The sequence below is a fragment of the Vipera berus genome, assembly GCF_964194415.1.
Source record: "Vipera berus genome assembly, chromosome: Z".
NCBI classification, from domain to species: Eukaryota; Metazoa; Chordata; class Lepidosauria; order Squamata; family Viperidae; genus Vipera; species Vipera berus.
This window is the reverse complement of record NC_138205.1, coordinates 30,074,645-30,097,333: the sequence shown is the minus strand read 5'-3', so window position 1 is coordinate 30,097,333 and position 22,689 is coordinate 30,074,645. Positions and strand designations below refer to the sequence as shown.

The window sequence follows — 22,689 nt, the reverse complement described above, 5'->3', positions numbered from 1 at the left end:
TGTTTTTCAACCTTTTTTGGGCAAAGGCACACTTGTTTCATGAAAAAAATCACGAGGCACTCCACCATTAGAAAATGTTAAAAAATTTAACTCTGTGCCTATATTGACTATATATAAAGTAATTCTCTTGAATAGGAATCAAATAAACACAAAGAAAGTATTTTATAATTACTTTTCAATTTTTCCCACGGCACACCAGGCAACATCTCACGGCACACTAGTGTGCCGCGGAACAGTGGTTGAAAAACACTGGGATAGGGTGTGTATTTTTTTGCTTTCACTGAGAGAGGAATGAATGGGTTAAATATACTAGTATGTTATTTCACACTTAAAGGCAGATGGATCTACTTTCTTTAATTATTTTTGTTTCTTAAATTATTATTTTTCTCTTCTGAAGAAATCTCAAATCAAATAATATTCCCTCCCATTTGGATCCTTCACTTATTTTAGGCACAGCTTTCCCCACTATTAAACAGGTCATGCTGTACCTATTGGTTGCATGGTGTTAAATAAGGAAACCTAATAGAAGAAATGGAAGGGAAGACCTGGCAATCCTAATTCAGTAGAAAAGATATTGCTAGACTATTTAAAGCAAAGGGCTCAAAGCTTTACTTCCATTGTAGAATTTAGCAATTTAATTTTCTTCTACATTCATTTAAAGAAAATCCAAAGGACATTATGTTCTGTTATTGATGAATAGAATTGTTACCAGTCTCTACTAGCACCTGGGTTTATTAAAATTGTACTTTTTAACTTAAAATAGAAGTACCGATGTGGCCTCCTACAATCAATTTCTCTGAATCAAGTACTAGCTTTCTCCAAAGACTTCTTTCTTATTATTTAATGGTTTAAATCCTGGACAAGAAATCACTTTTCCCCCCATGTCCCACAGCCAATATGCCTCATGTACAAAGCAGCTCCATCCTAGGAGCATTTATGCATACTATCTATTTATTTCAGCCCTCATCCTGCTGAGTTAACTTAATTGTGGATCACCTTCTGCCTGTTAAATGGGCAAATGTTCCCATAGCCTCCTGGGAGCATTTATTCTCCAGCTTTGCTAGATGTAGATCTGTTTTCTCTCTTTTGTGTAGCAATGTTGCAGTGGTTTTTGCAACCATCCAAGAATGGGTGCACTATCCACTGCTCTGTTGGATTGATGTCTGGGGCTTATCACCTCAGAAAATACCAAGGGACTCTAAGATGTAGAAGATCCACAGCTAGAAAAAATGGATTTTAATTGAAAAATGGCCTCCAGGGATGTGTACACACTAAGACTTTTCTCTGAATTTTATTTATTTATTTTGCTTTTGTGCCTCCCTAACATAATTTTTTTACAATAGCTTAACACACTCTAAAAGTTATTATGAAAACAATTGAAGAAAAGTATACAACATAAAAACAAAACATCATGGACAGCAGATAAAGATTGGTTAAAAAAGTGTCATAGCATAACATTTCAGATATGAATATGGTCATGAATCACATGTATGAAAAAGAATTAAAGCATCTTTGGCCCAGAAGAACAGTAGATACCAGGCCTGACTTACTTGGTAGGCATCCATAGTCTGGGACAACTACTGGGATTCACTAGAATCACTGCAGTGGGCATCTACTAATTGCAGACTAGCATGTCCCTGGAGCAGGGCTTTTGAGGATGGTCTTAGTAGATGAGAAGGAATATATGGAAAGAGATTTCTTTGTACACTGTCATACACATCTATAAATGTTTGCAAGAATAGACACCAACACCTTAAATTGGTACCAGAAGCAAATTATACCATTCCTTCCACCTAAATATCTTTTCATGAGCTATTGCCAAACAGTGGCTTGAGAAGAATGTATTTTGATTGAAGAAAAACAGTACAATAATGCAGACTGCCGCCTCCTGCTCTGATCAAAAATCTGAGTCCCCTGATTGACCTGTAGCTCCTGGTTTTAGTATACAGCACCCATCTCTGAGAGGGTACTTCCAGATATGTGGGAAGTGCACATGGCTATGAATTCTGGAATTATAGACCAACTCTTTTAGAGGAGAATAGGCTGGGGAAGTTTTTGCTTTTTCACGCTGTTTTATTCAAGAAGCATATGTGGTAGTTTGTCATCAATTGTTGGCATTTATCTTTTTTCCTCATGTTTATTTTTGTTGTCTCATGCAATGAGCATTATGCAGACACACAGATGATTGTGTGTGGAGGTTGGGTATTGTCCATGTTTCATTCCTTGCTTCTCATTTATAGGTAAGAGTAAAGAGGCTGAAATTAAACGAATTAACAAGGAGTTGGCCAATATCCGATCCAAATTTAAGGGTGAGTTCTTGCACTGTATTTTTTCTCCTTCTCCCTTTTCCAAACCCCCTTTTACTTTTTTGCAATATAATCCAGCTTTTTCTCACCACAAATTCCTGCAGCAGCTCTATCAGTGACTCAGTCCAGTTTATTCACTGTCTCTTGTTTTTGTTCTCTCACTCCCTTGACAACCAGGCTCCTCTCTAGCACTTTTCAGGCTGGTTTAAGCACTATCATCTATCTTGTATTATACGTGTCACTGATGCTTCGTTGAAAGCAACTGTATGTAGCAGGTCTGTGGCCAGCAGATGAAGAATGGCCCTGAACTCAAGGTTGAAATGCTGAAAAGCTAACCTGTTCCAACTAGAACAATGAAGTAAAGTAGAAAATATCTGATTTTAGTTAGTATTGACTGTAACAAAAAACAATGATGTCAAAATGGCGACATGCATTTATTAACATCATCTTGCACGTGCTCTAATTGCTTGTGTCATACATTTGACAAAAGTAGTTTGTGTATTTTGTGTAATGACACCATTACATATGTGCCATCATTTGCTCTTCCAATGGATGCCTGTAATTCTAAGCTCTCAAATTGAACTAGGAGTTTCCTGTCTCTTCTAAGTCTAAGAGTTGTTTGTGTTAGTACTCTACATACCAGTAGCACTATAAAGTAAATTCCCATCTAATGAAACTCAAAGAGTTATTTCTCCCAGAAGCCATTTCCATTTAGCCAATTAGATGCAACTCTGTCCCTCCTTGATCTCAATATTGACTCAATTTCCATAGATCTGGACTCTTGCAGCACAATTCATATTGTTCTGGAGAGGAAATCCTTCTCCATCTCCTCCTTCATCATTCTATATAAAATAAGGCACAAGCGCTTCAGCTTGGATTAACAGGATTTAACAAGTGCCATTTTGTTGTTATCTCTTATTTTAAGATCAAGGTATTAAATCAGGGAACTGGCTTCTTAGAATGCACACTTCAACTGCTTATGCCAAAGGGGTAGCTAAAAGGGAGAATAAGAGCTCCAAAGGAGAAGCAAGTTCAATTACTTCAGGCAAAACTTTCTTATCCAAAGTAGACAGCTCTGCTCTTAGCCCAACACAGAGTGAATTGACTTCACATACACACACACATGCACGCACACACATACATACATACAAACATATGCTAATTCAGTCTTCAGATTTCCAAATAACACAATGTCTTTGTCCCTCTGTGTTTGAATCTATTTCAGAGTTTTGGTTCCAAACATCCGTCTCCATAGAAGTTCAAAAATCAAGAGATTCCTGGTTTATGTAGTCCCTCTCTGCAAATCTTATTCTTCTTCCAAACTGATCATAACCATGTTACAGTTATTCTCTTAAAAAAATCTTTAATAGTATATATAGCTATTTCTAGCGATATTACCTAGAATTTATAAAGGCATTCCAAAGTATGTTGGAAATATGAACAAAGATTAATATTCAACAGAAGACAGAACTTTGATTTTAGGACCAATGGATGCATACTTAAAAAACTGCCAGAAAGTTTATTTCAATATATAATTATTGCTGTCAGATTATTATATACATAAATATGGAAAGATTGAACATTTCCCACTGTGGAAGACCAGATGGGAAAATTCACAAAACCTGCTGAGATAACTAAACTAACTTTTTAATTAGAGAAAGATTTGTTACTATATTGACATTCATCAATTACTGGAAATCCCTTATCAACTTTTTCTTTAAAAAGGAAAATGATTTTATGGCTTTTGTGGTTGATGATTAGAAAGAACAAGTTATAGAAAGAAGGGAATTATAATGTAATCTTAGAGAAAGAGGTTTGATTAAAATTGTATAAATAACTGCCAAGTGTAAAATCAGAAACCACTTCTTTATATTTTTCATGTTTCTCTTCTTTTATTTTTCTTTTTTCTATTTTTTAGTCTGCTTTTCCTTTTTTTGTTTTTCCACATTTACTGTAGTTTTTTTCTTTGACTCTATTTCTTATTATATATAAAATTATTTTAGTAAACATTAAAAAAAGAAAAGAAATAGAAAGGAAAAAGTTATAAAGATCTTTGGATCTTGTTAGCAATTACTTCAGGTGTGGAAAGCCAAGAATGACATGTATAAAAGATCAATCAGTTTTTTTATTGTACGCTTGCCCTTAGACAAAATCTTGCTAAGCTAAAGCATTGTTAATGCCAGGAAGAAATTAGGGGGATCCTCTGTTGTTTCCTACGTAGCATCGATTCAAGTCTAATGTTTCCCTTTACTCTCCCCTCTTAATTCCATACCAGATTTTGTCACAGTCACATGTACATTTATATTTTATCCTCTCTCTAAGGTTATAACATAATCTTTTTTCCATAATCTATCCATTCTAAATCATCAAACACATAAATTATGTTAATTTTTCTTCTTTCAGTTTCCAGTCACTAATAAATGTAGTTATTATCCTTTCTCTTATCAGACAAGTTACTTTTACCATCAGTGCTAATTGTGTCATCTTCACCAGCCATTCCTCCATTGTGGGTATAATTCATTTATGTGTCTTTAAATTCAAACTTTTCTGCCTTTTTTACAAGTCCATTGGGCAGGATAAATTGACCCTTCATATTTCCCATATTTCCAACATAGATTTGAAGCACTTTAATACATTCTGGATAATTTTTCTGGATTGGTGAACTAATGTGACATCATAAAAATTACCTTTTAAATTATAACATAATATAAATCTTTCAGTCACATATTTTCTTATTGTTTCATCAGTATATTATGTCCAAAGTTCTTAACCCATTTGCATCTAAATCATTTTCAAGAAAGAACACTTGGTTGTGATTTCTCTTGGTTGCCTTTGATCCCCAATGCTTCCACTTTCAAATGTTTTGATTGCCAACCTTTCCTTTACACTCATAAAAACATTTAGGACAACTGTCAAAATGGAACACAAGAATGATTTCTTACCCCAAAGTTCAAATTATACTACATTCATTTTCTTTTACTGTAAATCTTTCAATCATTGTTGGGGGTTGAGAGTGTGAAGGATCCAGTTGCTGTCCAAAATCGGTCTATAGATTGCATTGGAAGTGTGTTTTATAATATTCCTGGAAATAGTCTTATTTTTTCATTGATGTGTACCATATGAATGCATTCACTGATGTCTATAGATAGAAGCAAGCACATTTTTTATCAGAATGTGAATGGAGAAAAGGAGAACTCTGTGTTCTCGGCTTCATTGATCAGAGTAGCTAAGAATTGACAGGAAGTGTTCATCAAGGCCTTTGCTGTTTCCCCAGTGTGACTTCTGTAGTAAACAGAACTTCTAAACCCATTGGGGGCTTCATTTATGCCATTGGGATATCTGATGAACTAGAACTTTCCCAATCTTGGCATCCCAACCTAAAGGCAGAGAATCAGAATAGAATATTATGTGGCTTATAGCTGTTGTTGTTAGTTGCGAAGTCATGTCCGACCCATCGCGACCCTATGGACAACGTTCCTCCAGGCCTTCCTGTCCTCTACCATCTTCTGGAGTCCATTTAGGTTCACGCCTACAGCTTCAGTGACTCCATCCAGCCACCTCATTCTCTGTCGTCCCATTCTTCTCTTGCCCTCAATCTTTCCCAGCATTAGGCTCTTCTCCAGTGAGTCTTTCCTTCTCATTAGGTGGCCAAAGTATTTGAGTTTCAACTTCAGGATCTGGCCTTCTAAAGAGCAGTCAGGGTTGATCCCCTCTAGGACTGACCGGTTTGATCACCTTGCAGTCCAAGGGACTTGCAGGAGTCTTCTCCAGCACCATAGTTCAAAGGCCTCAATTCTTTGGTGCTCAGCCTTTCTTATAGTCCAACTTTCACTGCCATACATTGCAACTGGGAAGACTATACGCACCTTTGTTGACAGGGTGATGTCTCTGCTTTTTAGTGTGCTGTCTAGGTTTGTCATGGCTTTCCTCCCGAGGAGCAAGCGTCTTTTAATTTCTTGGCTACAGTCCCCATCTGCAGTGATCTTGGAGCCCAGGAAAATAAAATCTGTCACTACCTCCATTTCTTCCCCATCTATTTGCCAGGAATTGAGAGAGCCGGATGCCATGATCTTGGTTTTCTTAATGTTAAGTTTCAACCCATCTTTTGCACTCTCCTTCTTCACCCGCAACAAGAGGCTCTTTAGTTCCTCTTCACTTTCTGCCGTTAGAGTGGGATCATCTGCATATCTTTAGCTTATATTAGCCTCCTCCAAATTGGTTATGTAGAAGAGTAATAGAGAAAAGTAATCTTATCAGGAATTTTGGCCACATAAAAAGAACAGAAGATATTTCCTGTGAACTTGACTCCTGCTGAAAAAATGGCCTTCTGCTTGTAACAGAAGGCCAAGGTACTGTTGTAGCTGTCCTTTTCCCCTCCCTTGTAGCTGCCTTGCAGATGCTTCTCTCCTCTCAGCAGGGCAAGTGATCTTCTCCTGCCCCACTTCCCACCTGTCTCTCTCTCCTCTCAGGAGATAAAGCCTTGGATGGTTACAGCAAGAAGAAGTATGTCTGCAAGCTGCTTTTCATCTTCCTGTTGGGCCATGACATCGACTTTGGGCACATGGAGGCAGTCAACTTACTCAGCTCCAACAAATATACAGAAAAACAGATTGTGAGTAAGCCCAATGGTAGTGCGATCTTTAAAAACAATCCTGAATTTTACTCGCTCATTATTTTGATTTTCCATGTGAAAAGTAAATGACACCTGATAGATTTCAGTGGAGAGAAAAGGCTATTAACAAATCTGTAAATTTATCTGGAAAATTCTGATTCTGAATTATGTGTTATATATAGATTATCCTATTCATCCCCCAATATTGTTATGCTGAGGTTTATTTAATTCTCCCAACAAATCTTTCAGTTTGAAGCAGAGAGGATAATTGGCACATGATCAGTCTGGGTTCTACTAAATCTAGTCTGACCTTCTAACTATACTAGCTCCAGGAATGTACAGTCAAATGTCTGGGTTTATTGCAATATGCTCTGCCTAAAATTTAAGTAAACAAAACATAGCTGCTGCATATACATTTGCCTAAATAAACCATATTGTGATTTCATGTGATGGCTTAGTTTACATGTACTATGGCAATGCCTTCATTTCTGCAAGTTACTGAATGCAAAAAACCAAGTTACAGCACGCAAATGCACAACTCCTTCTAGCCTCACTTTCATAATCTTATGGATTGTTGCCATCCAAAATCAATGTTCCCATCTTGATTGTTACTTTATGTGAAGTAGGCCTCAGAGGAGATTTGAGATTTTTCCCTTTTTCCTACTAGTGTAACAAGATGCATTTTTGTCTTTGAATTAGGAGCCATTCTGATAAGAAGATGAGAAGTATTATTATTCTCTAATAAAGTTGTAGATGAGCTTGTTGAAAGTTAAAAAAAGGAAAAAAATACTCCCCATGCTTAGTCGGGCAGCTAATGAAAGTGCCAGAGGAAGGGCCTCTACAAACTTGTGTTCCATGGAGGATATCAACATTAATCTAGCCAACCTTACAACAACCCTTGTCTGATAAAGAACAAAGTGATCCTTGGCATTCCATTTGCCTCAACGAGGCAGGATTGTGGGAAATGCAATTCTTCCTAACTACAACTCCCAGCATTCCTGATCACAGCTATACTGGCTAGGCCTGCTGAAATTTGTAGTGCAACAAGATTTGGAGGATCATTGATTTTTCTACTCCTATAATAAAGATATGCCCCTGGTTTTCTTACAGTGCTTAATTTATCTTTTATTCTTTCTGTTCGTTTTGTATCTACTCCTCTAGGGATACCTGTTCATTTCAGTGCTGGTAAACTCCAACAGTGAGCTGATCCGTCTCATCAACAATGCTATCAAGAATGACTTGGCAAGTCGCAATCCCACCTTCATGTGCCTGGCCCTACATTGCATCGCCAATGTTGGCAGCCGTGAGATGGCAGAGGCCTTTGCTTCCGAGATTCCCCGAATACTGGTGGCTGGGTAAGATAGAGTCAGTACAGGAAGGACTTATGGAGTAAGACGGGTAGTTTTCATTATGGTATTTAGGTATATCAGAGGCTGGTTTATTATGTTATCCACTACCACGGCACTATTTACACTATTCTGACCCCATCCCAGACCCTCCAGTTTCATTGAAGCTAAAATCCCCAGAATTTCCATCCAAAAGGAATAGTGAAAACCTCAGCAATTGTAGCCTGGATATACCCCAAAAGCCTGGGTTTGGGCAGATTTTAGCAATGTTCTGTAATATCTGGAGGTAGTACAACACCAAGGGTCTCTCAGTTGAAGCTTTTGGGAATTGTGGTTCAGCAGTATCTGAAAGGTCTCAGTTGCTCATACCTCAAATGGAGGAAGATTACAAGAGATTCTCCAATACCTCAAGCAACAAGTATTTTCTCTATTATCAGCTGCCTGATTCTTGTATCTGGTAATGTCAGAGATTGAACCTAAAATCTCCCATTAGCAAGACATTATCATTTCTCTGATAAAATACCAACTATCTGACCCTTTTGTTTGTCCATATTACACCTTAGTGATACTATGGACAGTGTAAAGCAGAGTGCTGCCCTCTGCCTCTTGCGCCTCTACAAGACTTCACCTGATTTGGTGCCCATGGGAGAGTGGACCTCACGTGTGGTGCATCTTTTGAATGACCAGCACATGGTATGTTGTCTTTCTTGAGTTCCCTTCTTTGGACATGAAGTCATTTGTCACCCTTGCAATTTGCATAGGGTATGTCCTCCCAATTTATTATCATGTAGTAGAATCCCTTCAATATGTCGATTGGTGGCGCCCAGGGGGAGATCCTTCTCTGTGGGCGCTCCGGAGCTGTGGAATCAGTTGCCGGTAGAGCTCCGGATGGCGCCCGATCTTCGCTCCTTTCGTCGCGATCTCAAGACGTTTTTGTTTGTACAAGCCGGCCTAGCCTGATGGGATTGGTGGGGTTTTTATTTTTTTTGTACTCTTAATTTTATTTTTGGGGTTTTATTATTGTATTAATTGTTTTAACTTGGGCAATTATTTAATCTCTTTTTAATGTTTGTACTTTGTATTTGACTTTTGCCCTGTGAACCGCCCTGAGTCCTTAGGGAGAAGGGCGGTATATAAATATTATTAAATTAAATTAAAATTAAATATTAAATTCTTACTCCCTTAAATTCAGGACCCAAGCTATTAAAAGAAGTGTAGTCATGCTATATATGTGAAAATTTCATAAAGTTAAATCTTCCTAATTTTGTGACTTATTGTATTCCAAATATCAAGTTTATTTAGTTAATGTATGGTTTGACATACTGTACTTTATGGTTACAGAAAATGGTTTAATTTAATAAGATTAAATTAATAAGAACACAGGTTACAATAGTCAGACTTTTATATTGACCTTCTTCCAACTTGATGCCTTTCAGATGTTTTGGTCTTCAGCTGTCATCGTTCCCATCCTAGCTGGTGTCCTCACATAATGGTCACAGTTGGGCCTGGCTCACTTAGCAATAGGTCACTAAGCAAAAATCTTGTCATTCCACTGTAGTTATTTCCTTTGCAGTAGTTAAGCAATTCACCTGTGATCATTAAGCAAGACATTACATGACCACAGTCTGTGATTTACTGCCAGTTTCTTCATTGATTGCTTGTTACAGCTCCTATAGACGTGGTCTCAGTTTTCCATCTTTCTCCCTACACCTCCTCACAATACAGGGTGTGGTCACAGCTGCTGTCAGCCTCATTGCTTGTCTCTGCAAAAAAAATCCTGATGACTTCAAGACATGTGTCTCTCTAGCAGTGTCCAGGCTCAGCAGGGTGAGTGAAGAAAGGAGAAGAGCCAAGAATCCATTTCTTTGCTTAGTATCATTGCACTGCCATGTGTTGTTTCAGCATTATTTTAACATTTGTGAAAAACCCAAAGGTGCTTTTCCAAAAGACAACTGGACTTCCTTGGTTTTTTTCCTTGAAAACAATTTTCTTCTCATCCAAGAAGCTTCTTCATTTCTAACTCAATGGTGGGGAATGGAAAGATATATATATTTTTGCAGTCATCTGGTCATTAGCGCTTTAAGGGTCGGTTGTTAGCTCTCTTGAGAGTTGTTGAGGCCACTTGGGGGTTTATCTGTATCCTCAGAGGCACCTGATTCAGAATGCAAATGAGTGTGGAACTTCTTGGGACTACTGAAAGGACTGGAAACAGAAGATAGGTGGTGTGGTATTCCTTCTCCTCTTTTGAGTTAGGGCTGTTCAATTTTAACATAGATGGCCTCTTTGACTTAATGTTCCTGTCCACAGTGTTGATGTGTTTGGTGAAGGCTTCCATTTTTTATGTTTTAATCTTGACCCAAGTATCATCCACATATCTACAGTGAGTGGGTAGAATTCGTATAAAGGTGTTTAGGGCTTTTGTTTCTACTTCTTTCATGTAGAGATTGGCCACAATGCGGGACCCCATGACACTCTGATTCAGGTGACTCAGAGGATACAGATAAACCCCCAAGTGGCCTCAACAATTTTCAGAGAGCAAACAACTGACCCACAGTGTGTCAGTGAGGGGATGGCTGCAAAAAAATATAAATTTCCATTTTCCACCATTAGAACTGAAGAAGCTTCTTGGATGAGAAGCAAAATATTTTCAAGAAAAAAACCCAAGAAAGTCCAGTTGCCTTTTAGAAAAGCACCTTTGGGACAACCATGATCTGGATGATTGAGAATCTCCAAAGACATTTGTGATAGAATTTATGTTGGTTGGGAAACCATAACGATCCTGGAATCCACTGTGGCTAATTAACAGTAACAATTCTTTATTCGGTTATAGATCAGCAGGAGAATATAGAAATCACAGTTAATTAAAATAAAATACAAAAGGGAAATAAATATTACATAAATATTCTAGAATGTCTAAAATATTATGGGGGCTTAGAAGCAAGTCTGTAGCATCAGATGGAGACCACTGAGTAGTATTTGACTGTAGACAGAGAGATGGAGTCTACAGAGAGATATAATAATAGCATTTTAAGATAAAGCAAATCAGAACGAACAGCTTATTTAATAAAAAGTGGAAACAACACCTGGCATGCTCCTGTGTGACTAATTAAGGTGTCTGTGCATGAGGCTGCAACATCTTAATTCTACAAAGAAAATACAGTGACTGTTCTTTTTCCCCCTTGTGCGTTCTATTATTTGTTGGGTGTGGATTGTCTGATACAGACGTTGAGCTTAGATACCCAAAAGAAGGCAGTGAGGATTGCAGACTAACTTGGGCGGATGACAGAGAGGACAGCATCCTAGTCATGGCTGTGATGAATGGCTTTGTCCTCCTGTCACTGGATGGTGGAGGGACAAAAGGAAGGGGTCTTTGATGTGGAGCCTTAATCATTTCCCTTGTTCAGAGCTGTGAGCTTGCCTGCTTTGGAGCAAATATCTACTTGAGAGCAGAGCAGCACCTTGAGAACATGCACAGTTGCCTATAGGATGTGGAGGAGGATTTCTTGGTGCTTCTCATACGTTTTTCCCATTAATGGCAGCTTCTCTTCCTGGCTGATAGCTTCCTCCATTCCCTCCTGCTCTTTTAATTAAGACTGTGCAAATTGTTAACATGTTGCAGTATATGCAATATTTATTCAGACAAAATACAACGTAATGGTAGAGCAACAGTACATATGGATATGTAGAGTTTTGTGTTCTCCAACTTCTTCCTGACAAAGCTAAGCACACCGTTCTTTGTTCTTTTGCTGAACGACACGCCTGCCTTATTTTTTTTGACCATAATAGTAGCTTGGGAAGTTGGGGCCTTGAATTGGGAGTAGAGGTATAAGGGCCATTTATCGTCCTACAGTTTGCCCCTGAGTCTTGTGATATAGCTAGTTTTAGGGAGTTGCGAACCACAAATCTTTGTGATAGTGGCGTAGTGATCATTGGGGAATATGATTGTTTTGATAGACCAGATGTAGAGATTCTGACTGGCTCTCTGGACTGCCCTGCTTGTATCCTCTCCTTTCAGATTGTCTCTTCGGCCTCCACAGACCTCCAGGACTACACCTATTACTTTGTGCCAGCCCCTTGGCTCTCAGTCAAGCTTCTGCGGCTGCTGCAGTGTTACCCTCCCCCAGGTAATGAATGCTCAGTGAAGTCAACGATAGCACTGGAATATGCCGGCTTCCTGGTGTAGAATATTTGCCTGAACCTCTTGCTGATTTCCTTAGTAAAAGGCACAGAAGTGACACATCCTTTTATTATTAGTCTGTTTTACCTCTTCATCACAACAGCAATTTTTATTTATCATTCAGATAATTGACTGCTTTGAATGCATTCTGGCAAATAGGATATGAATTTAATAAATAAAGTTTTTACTTAAATCTCTTTTCTAGGCCTGTTTAAGGACATCCCTTTTTCCTGCTCTATTAATGAGCCTGCACAAATATGGTGCTCGTGCCCTTCCTATTCTCCTCTCCCTTGGCATTTGATGAAGGAAGAGATCCTGATAATACCTCTTATTTTTGTAGTATTCCAAAACCACTGAGCTTTGGTTGCATTGCCCTTTGGGGACTTTCAGAACAACAGAACGGATGGCCATATCGATCCTCAGGGGGTGGGTGGAGAGATATGATGAACGACTTATAGGGACTAGGTGTTCTGTTCCCCCCCCTCCCGGGGTACAAACAGACAGACAAGCAGGCATGACTAGCAAGGGTTAATTCCTCAGGCTTTAGTAATTGCCTTCTGATAAGGCCTTGGCAGCAAAATACAAACAGTCAGCCAAAATAAGCTCGTTACCTCAAGCGTCAGCTGGAATGAGATAACTTCCAAACAATTACTCAAAATAAGTCCAAGCAAACAGTCCAGAAACAGAAGTACAGAAGCGTTGTCAAGAATTCAGGCCAGGGTTTCAAACAGGTAATAAATCCGACAGACTTCTGAAGATGTGACCAGAAGTTGATTAACTTATTGTTCGTCACAAAGTCCTGAGTGCAGCCACACCCCCTTTTGTACCTTGTGGGGTGTGGTGGCTCAGTGACTCAGCTAATCTCTGACCCTCCTACTCTTCCTACGCTGCTGTAAATGCTTGGCTCTGCGCCGTTCTTGGGGATCCAGCCATGATTCATCTCCGCTGCTCTCCATCTGCTGCAGCTGCTCTGGCTCACTCCCAGCCTGGCTAATCACAGGCTGCTCCTATCGGCCTTCAGATGGAGACGGAGGCCTTGCCAGAGGGGAGGGTCCCGGAGAGGGAGGCCTTGCCAGTTCCCATCCTCAGAGTCCTCTTCCTCGGGTAGGACAGGCTCGGGGGTCAGGGCCACAACACTAGGATTCTTACTTATTAAGCTAACGCATCCCTCCAAAGTTGCTACTCTTCTACTTCGTACTTTGTTTTCTCTGCAGAAGATGCAGCAGTGAAAGGGCGCCTGGTTGAATGCTTGGAGACTATCCTCAACAAGGCTCAGGAACCCCCCAAGTCCAAGAAAGTCCAGCACTCCAATGCCAAGAATGCCATCCTCTTTGAAGCTATCAGTCTCATCATCCACTATGACAGGCAAGCATCTAAGTTGGTTTCGAGTACTAAAAGTCTATTAGATTGGAGCTGGGAAATACATTCTCTTTCAAGGGCATCCACGTTGGCAATTAATCCTGTCCTCCCTGCACCTCCAGAGCTGCATTCATATCCTGTTCTCCATAATACTCTGCTTCTCCTCAAAAATGCTCATCTTGTTGCACAACTAACTTTTTGAATAGCTCCATTGCTACTGTTGATACATTGGAGACCTTTTGAAAGCTAAGTTGCAATGGGATGGTGGGGCGAGGATACGTGTCTTTGCAACATTTGAGGAGGGGAGAATTAACCAAAAGAATTCTCCTAAATGCCCCTCATCTCAGATGATCTTTTTTTATAAAGGTAATTTGGTTTCAATTGATTGTTACAAAGAAGCAGATTAAAAAATCTGATCAGTTGTGAGTTTTCCCAATTTGTGCAGAAGGAACAAGATCTGGCTTAGACATCAGTAGGCTAAACAGAAACAACATAATCTCTCTTTAGCCCACAGACCCAAAATTCTTCAGTATTGCTTTGATTGATCCAAACCTCTGGGGAAAATATTGTGTGACTTTCAGGAGTTTCAAATTAAATGCGAGCAGAATCAGAGAAACCAATAGAACCATTAAAACCAAATGAAAAAAATAAGAAAGAGTGGTTTTATAGAATGAGCTGGGTTGCTGGCACACTGGAAAAGTGGAGAGACTCATAGTCAGGCTGAGCTAGATACAGAATACTCCCTGCTGCACCTACTCTGCAATTAATCCTGCCTTCTTCTGCAGTGAACCTAACCTGCTGGTGCGTGCATGCAATCAACTAGGCCAGTTCCTGCAACATCGAGAGACCAACCTTAGATACCTAGCACTGGAGAGCATGTGTACCTTAGCCAGCTCTGAATTCTCACATGAAGCTGTCAAGACCCACATTGAAACAGTCATCAATGCTCTAAAGGTCAGATTCTGAAATTGCATATGCAGAGCAAAATGAGAAAAGCAATTTTCATGGGGAGTGAAGGTGTAAGACTGAGTGAGAGTGACTTCCCCAAATTTCTCAGTTCTGTTTCCAGATAGTGAGGGAGAAGGCAAGCTCAGTCACACAGCCATTTCCCAAACAAAGTTCCTTAGTAACTTCTCTGCTATTAAATGTAATTTCTATTAACAGTGAATGAAACATTTATACTATGTGTCACAATCTTAGCACCTCATCCTGGATTGATGGTAGGTAGGCATGGTTAAAAGAGGTTTCCATTCCAACCTTAAATTACAAAAAGGAACAAACTATGAATTCTGGGTTGCATAAGGAACCCCAGCCTCCAAATTGCACCACTAAAATTCATTGGCAGAATTTTCAGTCATTCAATTTTTAGCTTTTTTCTCAGCAAATAATAGGTGAAAATGCATCTGTTCTTTAACACTCCTTGTAGCCATCTCAGCACTACCATATATATGTGCATGAAAAAAATGTGGCCCAAAGCTTGCTCATCTCTGCTGTAGAGCATTGGGAAGAAACCTAAGAAAAACTCAATTGAAGTCAAAAGGAAATACTCAGTAGTTATGTAGAATTTACAGTCATTTTGTCAAATATGGCATTTGGAGTTAGAAACCCAAAGTTTGTACTTTTCATTTTGATCTATTTGATTGTTTTACAAAGCAGCTTTCTAGCATTATCAATGTCATTTTAATTACTTCAATATACATTGATGAAATGTCAGACGCCTGGTAAAGAAAATATTGGCAATGGGGTCAGTGTTTTTAAAAATAGATATGTATGTGGAGTTAAATCATATGTGCATTTATTTGCCACTTGTTTATTACATCTACATATTGCTGCTGTAGTCTACAGGGATCCCTAGATGTTAACACATAATTCAACTATAACGAAAATTAAAATGTCTACAAGTGCTAAACTAAAACAAATTACACATTACTTCCTGTTAACTGAAGATAATGTTCTCTAGTTCAGGGCTTTTCCACCTTTTCACCGATTGTACCACTTTTAGAATATGGCAATATTCAAGTACCACCAGTCGCCTAGCAAGGTGTCAAAAACTTGATGACCAACCCCCCCCCCCGGAAAAAAGTATGTAGTACAGGTAGTCCTCACCCCCCTTTATATCCTCTCTTCTCTCACCCCCTTTAATATCCTCTCTTATCTCACCCCTTTAATATCTTTTTTTTATTAAAGAGTTTTACAAAAACAAAATTTTACAATATATCCCCAAATCCCTCCCACCCCAAACCCCCCCACTTCCCAGAGCTAAATACAGGATTATAGTTACAATAATCATATTCTAAATAAAAATTATGCATAATATACAATTAACCAAATTCATAATGCGCTTTAACTCTCTTTTAACATAACTACAAACAACGTACCAATAACAATATCCCACTAAAATCTACTCATAAGCTAAATGGAACTTTTTAGTCCCATATTTGTTTTGAATATAATTTATCCATCTCCTCCAAACTGAAATATATCTTTCCTGTGAATGATCCTTCAAATAAGCAGAAATCTTAGACATTTCTGCAAGATTCGAAACTTTAAACACCCATTCTTCTACAGTGGGCAAACTATCCTTCTTCCAATATTGTCCTACCAGTAACCGTGCTGCCGTTATCATGTTCAACATCAAGTTAGTTTCTTTAACATCACAATCTACAACAATACCCAATAAAAACAATTGCGGGGAAAACTTTATCTTTCTCTTAAAAATCTTTTGAATGTTCCACCAAATTTTAATCCAAAAAGCTTTTATATTTCTACAAGTCCACCACATGTGAAAATAAGTAGCTTCTAAACTACCACACCTCCAACATTTAGACTGTAAATTAGGCTACATGTTGGACAACTTCTTGGGATCCAGATGCCATCTATAAAACATTTTATAAAAATTTTCTCTTAAATTTTGAGCCTGGGTAAATGTAACATTTCTGACCCAAATTATCTCCCAGGTGTCCAACGAAATTGGTTCCTGAATATTTTGTGCCCACTTTATCATGCAGTCTTTAACCAGTTCCGTTTCCGAATCCAATTCAATTAAAGCATTATATATCCTCTTTATATGTGCACAATTTGAATCTCTAATTTGCTTTACTAAATTTTGATCTCTAATTGTGATGCCAACCTTTTGATCTGACTTCCACCTAGCCTTCAATTGGGTATATTGAAACCAAGAGTAACTTATGTTTTCTTGTCTTAACTCCTCTACTGGTTTAAGTTGCCAATCATTCCCTTGCAATCTAAGTAGTTCCTTATAAGAAACCATATCCATACTCACTCCCATAGATACGGCCTCTATCGCGTGTCCAGGAATTCCCCAAATCGGTATTTTATAATTTAACTTATAATAATACTTTTTCCAGACACGCAATAAAGCACTTCTAAGAACAGAGCCTTGGTGGAGCAGTGGGCTAATGCCTCCTTAAGTAACACCAGCTGCCTGCAATTAGTGCAGGTTCGAGTCCCACCAGGCTCAAGGTTGACTCAGCCTTCCATCCTTCCGAGGTAGGTAAAATGAGGACCCAGATTGTTGGGGGCAATAAGCTGACTTTGTAATAATGCCGCTTGGGGGGGGGGCAAAAGCCCTAATAAGCAGGCATATACATAGAATGAAGGCTACTGCTAAGCTTGTAAGCCGCCCTGAGTCTTCGGAGAAGGGCGGGATATAAATGGAATTAAAATAAAATAAATAAATAAATAATATGGGATTTAAAAGCCCTGTCTACCTTCTTATCGTAATGCAAGTATGCATGCCATCCATATACCAAATCCCATCCCTCAAGATGAAGTATTCTCTTGTTAGTTAAATTAAGCCAATCACTAACCCAGGTCAAGGCAACCGCATCATAGTACAATTTCAAATTCGGCGCCTTGAGTCCCTCTCTTTCCCTGGCATCTTGTAAAATCTTAAATTTAACTCTTGGTTTCACCCCTTTAATATCAATCTCTTTTCTCACTCCCTTTAATATCCTCTCTTCTCTCACCCCCCTTTATTATCCTCTCTTCTCTCCCCCTTAGCAGGACCCAGGCCACTCCCAATCAGCTGGAGCTGCATGCGCTGATCCTGCTGATCCTGGGCTCTCCACAGGACCCAGGCAGGCAATGCCTCTCGCAGTTCCAGCTGAATCTCTGCCTGAAGATTGCGTGAGGCCACCTGCCACCCCCAATCAGCTGGAATTGCGCGTTTTGATCCTGGGCCAGTTGACTTTCCCACAAGCCTGTGCGGCGCTGCTGCTGCTTCACCTCATCCACTTTTACACTTTTTTTTACAGTGCTGTTTATTTATTTATTTATTTTATTATATTTATATACCGCCCTTTCCCGAAGGACTCAGGGCGGTTTACAGGGTGATTAAAACGAAAAATACAAAAGTTAAAAACAATTAAAAAATTATATCAATCCCTGAACAAATAAAAACCCCAGTTAAAATTAAAATTCTCAGCCTGGGCCAGAGAGCTCGAAGAGCCAGGTCTTCAGGTCCTGGCGGAATGAATGTTTAACCTGTCATATGCGTAACACCTGCCAGGTACCAATGTACCACTAGTGGTACGCGTACCACCGGTTGAAAATCCCAGCTCTAGTTAATCCCCAAATGACTTTGAAGAACTCAGTTTTAATCAACTATGGCAAGATTACCAAGCTGCTCTAACTTCTAAAGTAAGACTGTCTCATTACTCCAGAGACATAAGTGTAAAAACGTGTCTTCAGGACACAGCCCCCTTTCATCTCATAGGAGAACTACCGGTAGCTTTTTCTGGGAAGAATGCATCAGAAGTGTTGGTTTCAATAAGAGAAGCAGTCCTGCAAGTACCTGGCTGCCAAGACATGTGGTGCTTTATTGATTGTAAACGTCCTTTGATTTCACCTAGAAACGTAACTGGAAATCAGTTTGCACAAGTCATAGAAGAAACAGAATCTTAACAGAAAAAGTTAAGTCTATAGTGAGCGCTGCTAGTTGAGTCCTACAACTATCTACTACTTGAGTCTGACTAAAAATTTCTTTCTTACTGAAAATTCTGTTTCATATACAGAATTTACAGTGTCTAGATTTTAGGAACCACATTGCTGCATTGCCATAACCTCTGTTCCTTTTGTTGTCTTTTGGGAATTCTTATTAGTTTAATGATCAGTAATGGACTACAAAACTGAGATAACGGGAGAAAATAAGAAAGAGAAAATCCTATTGAAAGGGCTGGTTCTATCTTTTAAATATGACATACTTTTCTTCCTTTTGCATTGATCTCATTAATGCATTTTGCGACCTGTATCTGCTTGAGTTAAACTGGAGGTGTAATTGGTACTTAATTAATGCTGAAGGTAAAAAGGTCTTGTCTCTGTTTAACCTCCATCTCCTTTCACAGACGGAGCGGGATGTGAGCGTGCGCCAGCGAGCTGCCGACCTTCTCTATGCGATGTGCGACCGTACAAATGCCAAGCAAATCGTCTCAGAGATGCTTAGCTATCTAGAAACAGCAGATTACTCAATCCGCGAAGAGATTGTGAGTAGGGGTTGCCAACTCATTGGGAAGAGGAACCTGGGTCTTTTCATCTCATTAGATTGCAGAGAAACAAAATGCCTGCCTCAACATGGAAACTGATATGGAGAGGGCAGACCAGTTGGGAGTTGGCAGCAACATTTTCTTTTTCTTCTGTCAGGTACTGAAGGTGGCCATCTTAGCTGAGAAGTACGCAGTAGACTATAGTTGGTATGTAGATACCATCCTCAATCTGATCCGCATTGCTGGTGACTATGTGAGTGAGGAGGTGTGGTACCGTGTCATCCAGATTGTCATTAACCGGGATGATGTGCAAGGTTATGCAGCCAAGACAGTCTTTGAGGTGGGTGGTCTTGACTTGGGACATTGGCTATCCCTTCTTACCTCTCTAGAGTTTTGAGGAGAGTTTTCCCTCCCTTTGTGAGTATGTGAGTCTGGTTATAAAAACTAGATGGATTGTCCATTCTTATTTCATTGTTCAAACATATGTGACCATAGATAAGAAATAAGGACTGAGCCTCTTCAGTGTCTACAAATATTTATTGATGCTAGGGAATGAAATTAAGTGTTCTAAAGTAGATTACGGCTGATTGTCAAGGCAATATTATGAACTTGGAAGGTATAACTATTGAGCTTTATACACATATAGTTTTGCAGTATGTTTGATGCTGAATGTATATGATTCTGGAGTGTCAGAGTTTATCAGTCAGTCTAAAAGAGTCTGAAAAACTTGATTAAGTCTTTGATCTCATGGGATTGGTTAGGAAAATTGCTCAAAGAATATCCAACCTGCTCTTCTTTATAAAAGCAATGATGTCATAATAAACAAAAATAGGGGTTTATTTTCAAGTTGCATCTACCGACTGCCCACCATGCACTGTATTTGCTTTTATTTTTCTAGGCCCTCCAGGCTCCTGCTTGTCATGAGAACATGGTGAAAGTTGGAGGCTACATCCTTGGGGAATTTGGGAACCTCATTGCTGGAGATCCCCGTTCCAGGTGGATAATATGAGAGGAAATGGATTGACCTGGGATAGGGGGTAGGGTGGAGTAAGGTGAGATAAGAGTGGCTTCTATGGAGGGAGGGGAGAGAACAGATGCTGGGATTGTATTGGGACTGTAGCATTCAGAATTCCCAACCAGCCTGACTAAAGAAAATTCCAAAAGTTGCAGCCTCAGGACATCTGGAGGGCTTCATCATTCTCTTGTTTTACATATTATGGGGCACTTAAATTAAGGAGGATTGTCCCATTGTTCTTTGATGTTGTGAGGAAATCCTATGAGAATGTTTCCTTCACATTTCCTCACCTGAAGATCTCAGGGGCTCTGACTCATGTTGTCTCTGTTCTCCTTTCTCCACTAGCCCTCTGGTTCAATTCAACCTCCTCCACTCCAAATTCCATCTCTGCAGTGTTTCTACTCGGGCCCTACTTCTCTCTACCTACATCAAATTCATAAATCTCTTCCCTGAAACAAAGGGCACCATTCAGGAAGTTCTACGCTCAGACAGCCAGATCCGCAATGCTGATGTGGAACTGCAGCAACGTGCTGTTGAATACCTCAAGCTCAGTTCTATTGCCAGCACTGATGTCCTGGTGAGGGAAGAACTGAGAGAGGGGTACCGATAGCCCCATCTCTCAGGGAAAACAAATTCTTATTTTTTCCCCCCTTATAAATAGTTGCAGCCATAATCTGAGAAGATTCAGAGAGCATTGGAAAAGAGAAAACATGAAACTTCTCTTTTGGTGGAATGAAACAAAGTGTTGCATTTTTGTACTTGGTCCAAAGCCAGGTTTTTTTTATTTTATTTATTTTATTTATTTTAATTCCATTCATATCCCGCCCTTCTCCGAACACTCAGGGCGGCTTACAAGCTTAGCAGTAGCCTTCATTCTATGTATATGCCTGCTTATTAGGGCTTTCACACACACCCAAGCGGCATTATTACAAAGTCAGCTTAATTGCCCCCAACAATCTGGGTCCTCATTTTACCTACCTCGGAAGGATGGAAGGCTGAGTTAACCTTGAGCCTGGTGGGATGCGAACCTGCACTAATTGCAGGCAGCTGGTGTTACTTAAGGAGGCATTAGCCCACTGCTCCACCAAGGCTCTTATAATTATGCCTGTAGTGAATTATTTAGTTTTTACCCTTTTACCTGAAAGTGGAATGGGCTAGGGTGGAACTTCAGTTGAATATTGGCCTTTGAGAAGTGCATTACAGTGATGCCTCCAAAGGAATTGGAACTAAAAGTTCTAGCCTATTTGTTTTCCTTTAAGGAGCAGAGTTGGGATTGAAATGCATTGCCTAGAACCAATATGTGTCATCCCCAAAAAACCTAATGCAACTATTTGCAATGTTTGGAGGTTTAAAAAGTGCAAAATCACACTGCTGGAGGGAGGGGGATTGTCTAAAAGAGATATATGGGGAACCTCTGTGACTTTCAAGCCACTTACTCTTTCATTACAGAAGTTCCAAGCAGATGATTAGTCCATTGCAGAACAAACATCATAGAGAAAATGGATGGCTACACAGGGCCAGTATAATAAAGCAGATAGTTCTCATGCAGTGGGTGGTCACATTGTCTTCAGGATTTTTTTTATTTTGTGTAACTCCCAAGTTCCAGTCTTTTCTCATAAGTACAGGGTTGATTGACAGGGCATGTTGGTACTTGTTTCCAATTTTCACCCTTACTGCTTTAGGCTACAGTACTGGAGGAAATGCCACCATTCCCTGAACGTGAATCTTCCATCTTGGCAAAACTGAAGAAAAAAAAGGGTCCTGGGGTTGGCAGCGAGTTAGAAGATGGCAAGAAAGATTCAAATTCTGAAATCAATGGAGGCATGGAGCCCTCAGCCAGCACTGCTGTGAGTGCAGGGGAAAAAAAGACAAGGGTGGAAATGGAGAGTGGGGAACTTGGAAGGCTCTGTAGAAAGAAAAAGGATGCTGCATGTGAAGTCTGTGGGAAGGGGAAGCACAGGAAGTAAGAATTATAAGTTCTGATCTCTCACAACCCCTGTCAGATTATCAAACATGATTTTTCATGCCCTACTCATTTCCTTCAATTACACCAACATTTTGGTAGGTACGATACGAAATTTTAGTAGATGTTCTTTGATTGTCATATGTAATTTATTGTATCGCCAATAGTAGCATTCCTTTCTACTCCTGCTTGGTCTTTGCCAAAAGCTAAATTCATATCTCGGAGGGCAGACAAATGAGTTGTGTTATCTGAGATTTAATTTCAAGTCTAGTTTGCATTTTTTTTATTCTTTTTACTGTTTCCCCTTGCCTTTCATGTCGACTGAACATGGAACTTTTGCAAACATTTTAACAGGGTCATTAAATCCCAGAGTAAAGAACTGTAATGAAACTGGTATGGAACTTCCA

General features: G+C 39.5%; 1 protein-coding gene across 3 annotated transcripts in view; it reads left to right on the top strand.

Moving 5' to 3' along the window:
- AP2A1 (adaptor related protein complex 2 subunit alpha 1) overlaps positions 1-22,689 on the top strand; it is a 39,460-nt gene that overhangs the window by 4,127 nt on the left and 12,644 nt on the right. For 2 of the 3 annotated variants that reach the window (XM_081343117.1, XM_081343119.1), the window contains exons 2-14: positions 2,241-2,309; positions 6,776-6,918; positions 8,080-8,273; positions 8,828-8,957; positions 9,990-10,091; positions 12,280-12,388; positions 13,656-13,806; positions 14,586-14,754; positions 19,167-19,304; positions 19,462-19,644; positions 20,203-20,300; positions 20,665-20,896; positions 22,002-22,166. In XM_081343117.1, the coding sequence (XP_081199243.1) occupies positions 2,241-2,309; positions 6,776-6,918; positions 8,080-8,273; positions 8,828-8,957; positions 9,990-10,091; positions 12,280-12,388; positions 13,656-13,806; positions 14,586-14,754; positions 19,167-19,304; positions 19,462-19,644; positions 20,203-20,300; positions 20,665-20,896; positions 22,002-22,166 (1,883 nt within the window). The remainder of the gene's footprint in view (positions 1-2,240; positions 2,310-6,775; positions 6,919-8,079; positions 8,274-8,827; positions 8,958-9,989; positions 10,092-12,279; positions 12,389-13,655; positions 13,807-14,585; positions 14,755-19,166; positions 19,305-19,461; positions 19,645-20,202; positions 20,301-20,664; positions 20,897-22,001; positions 22,167-22,689) is intronic. The other variant, XM_081343118.1, reaches the window with a different exon arrangement.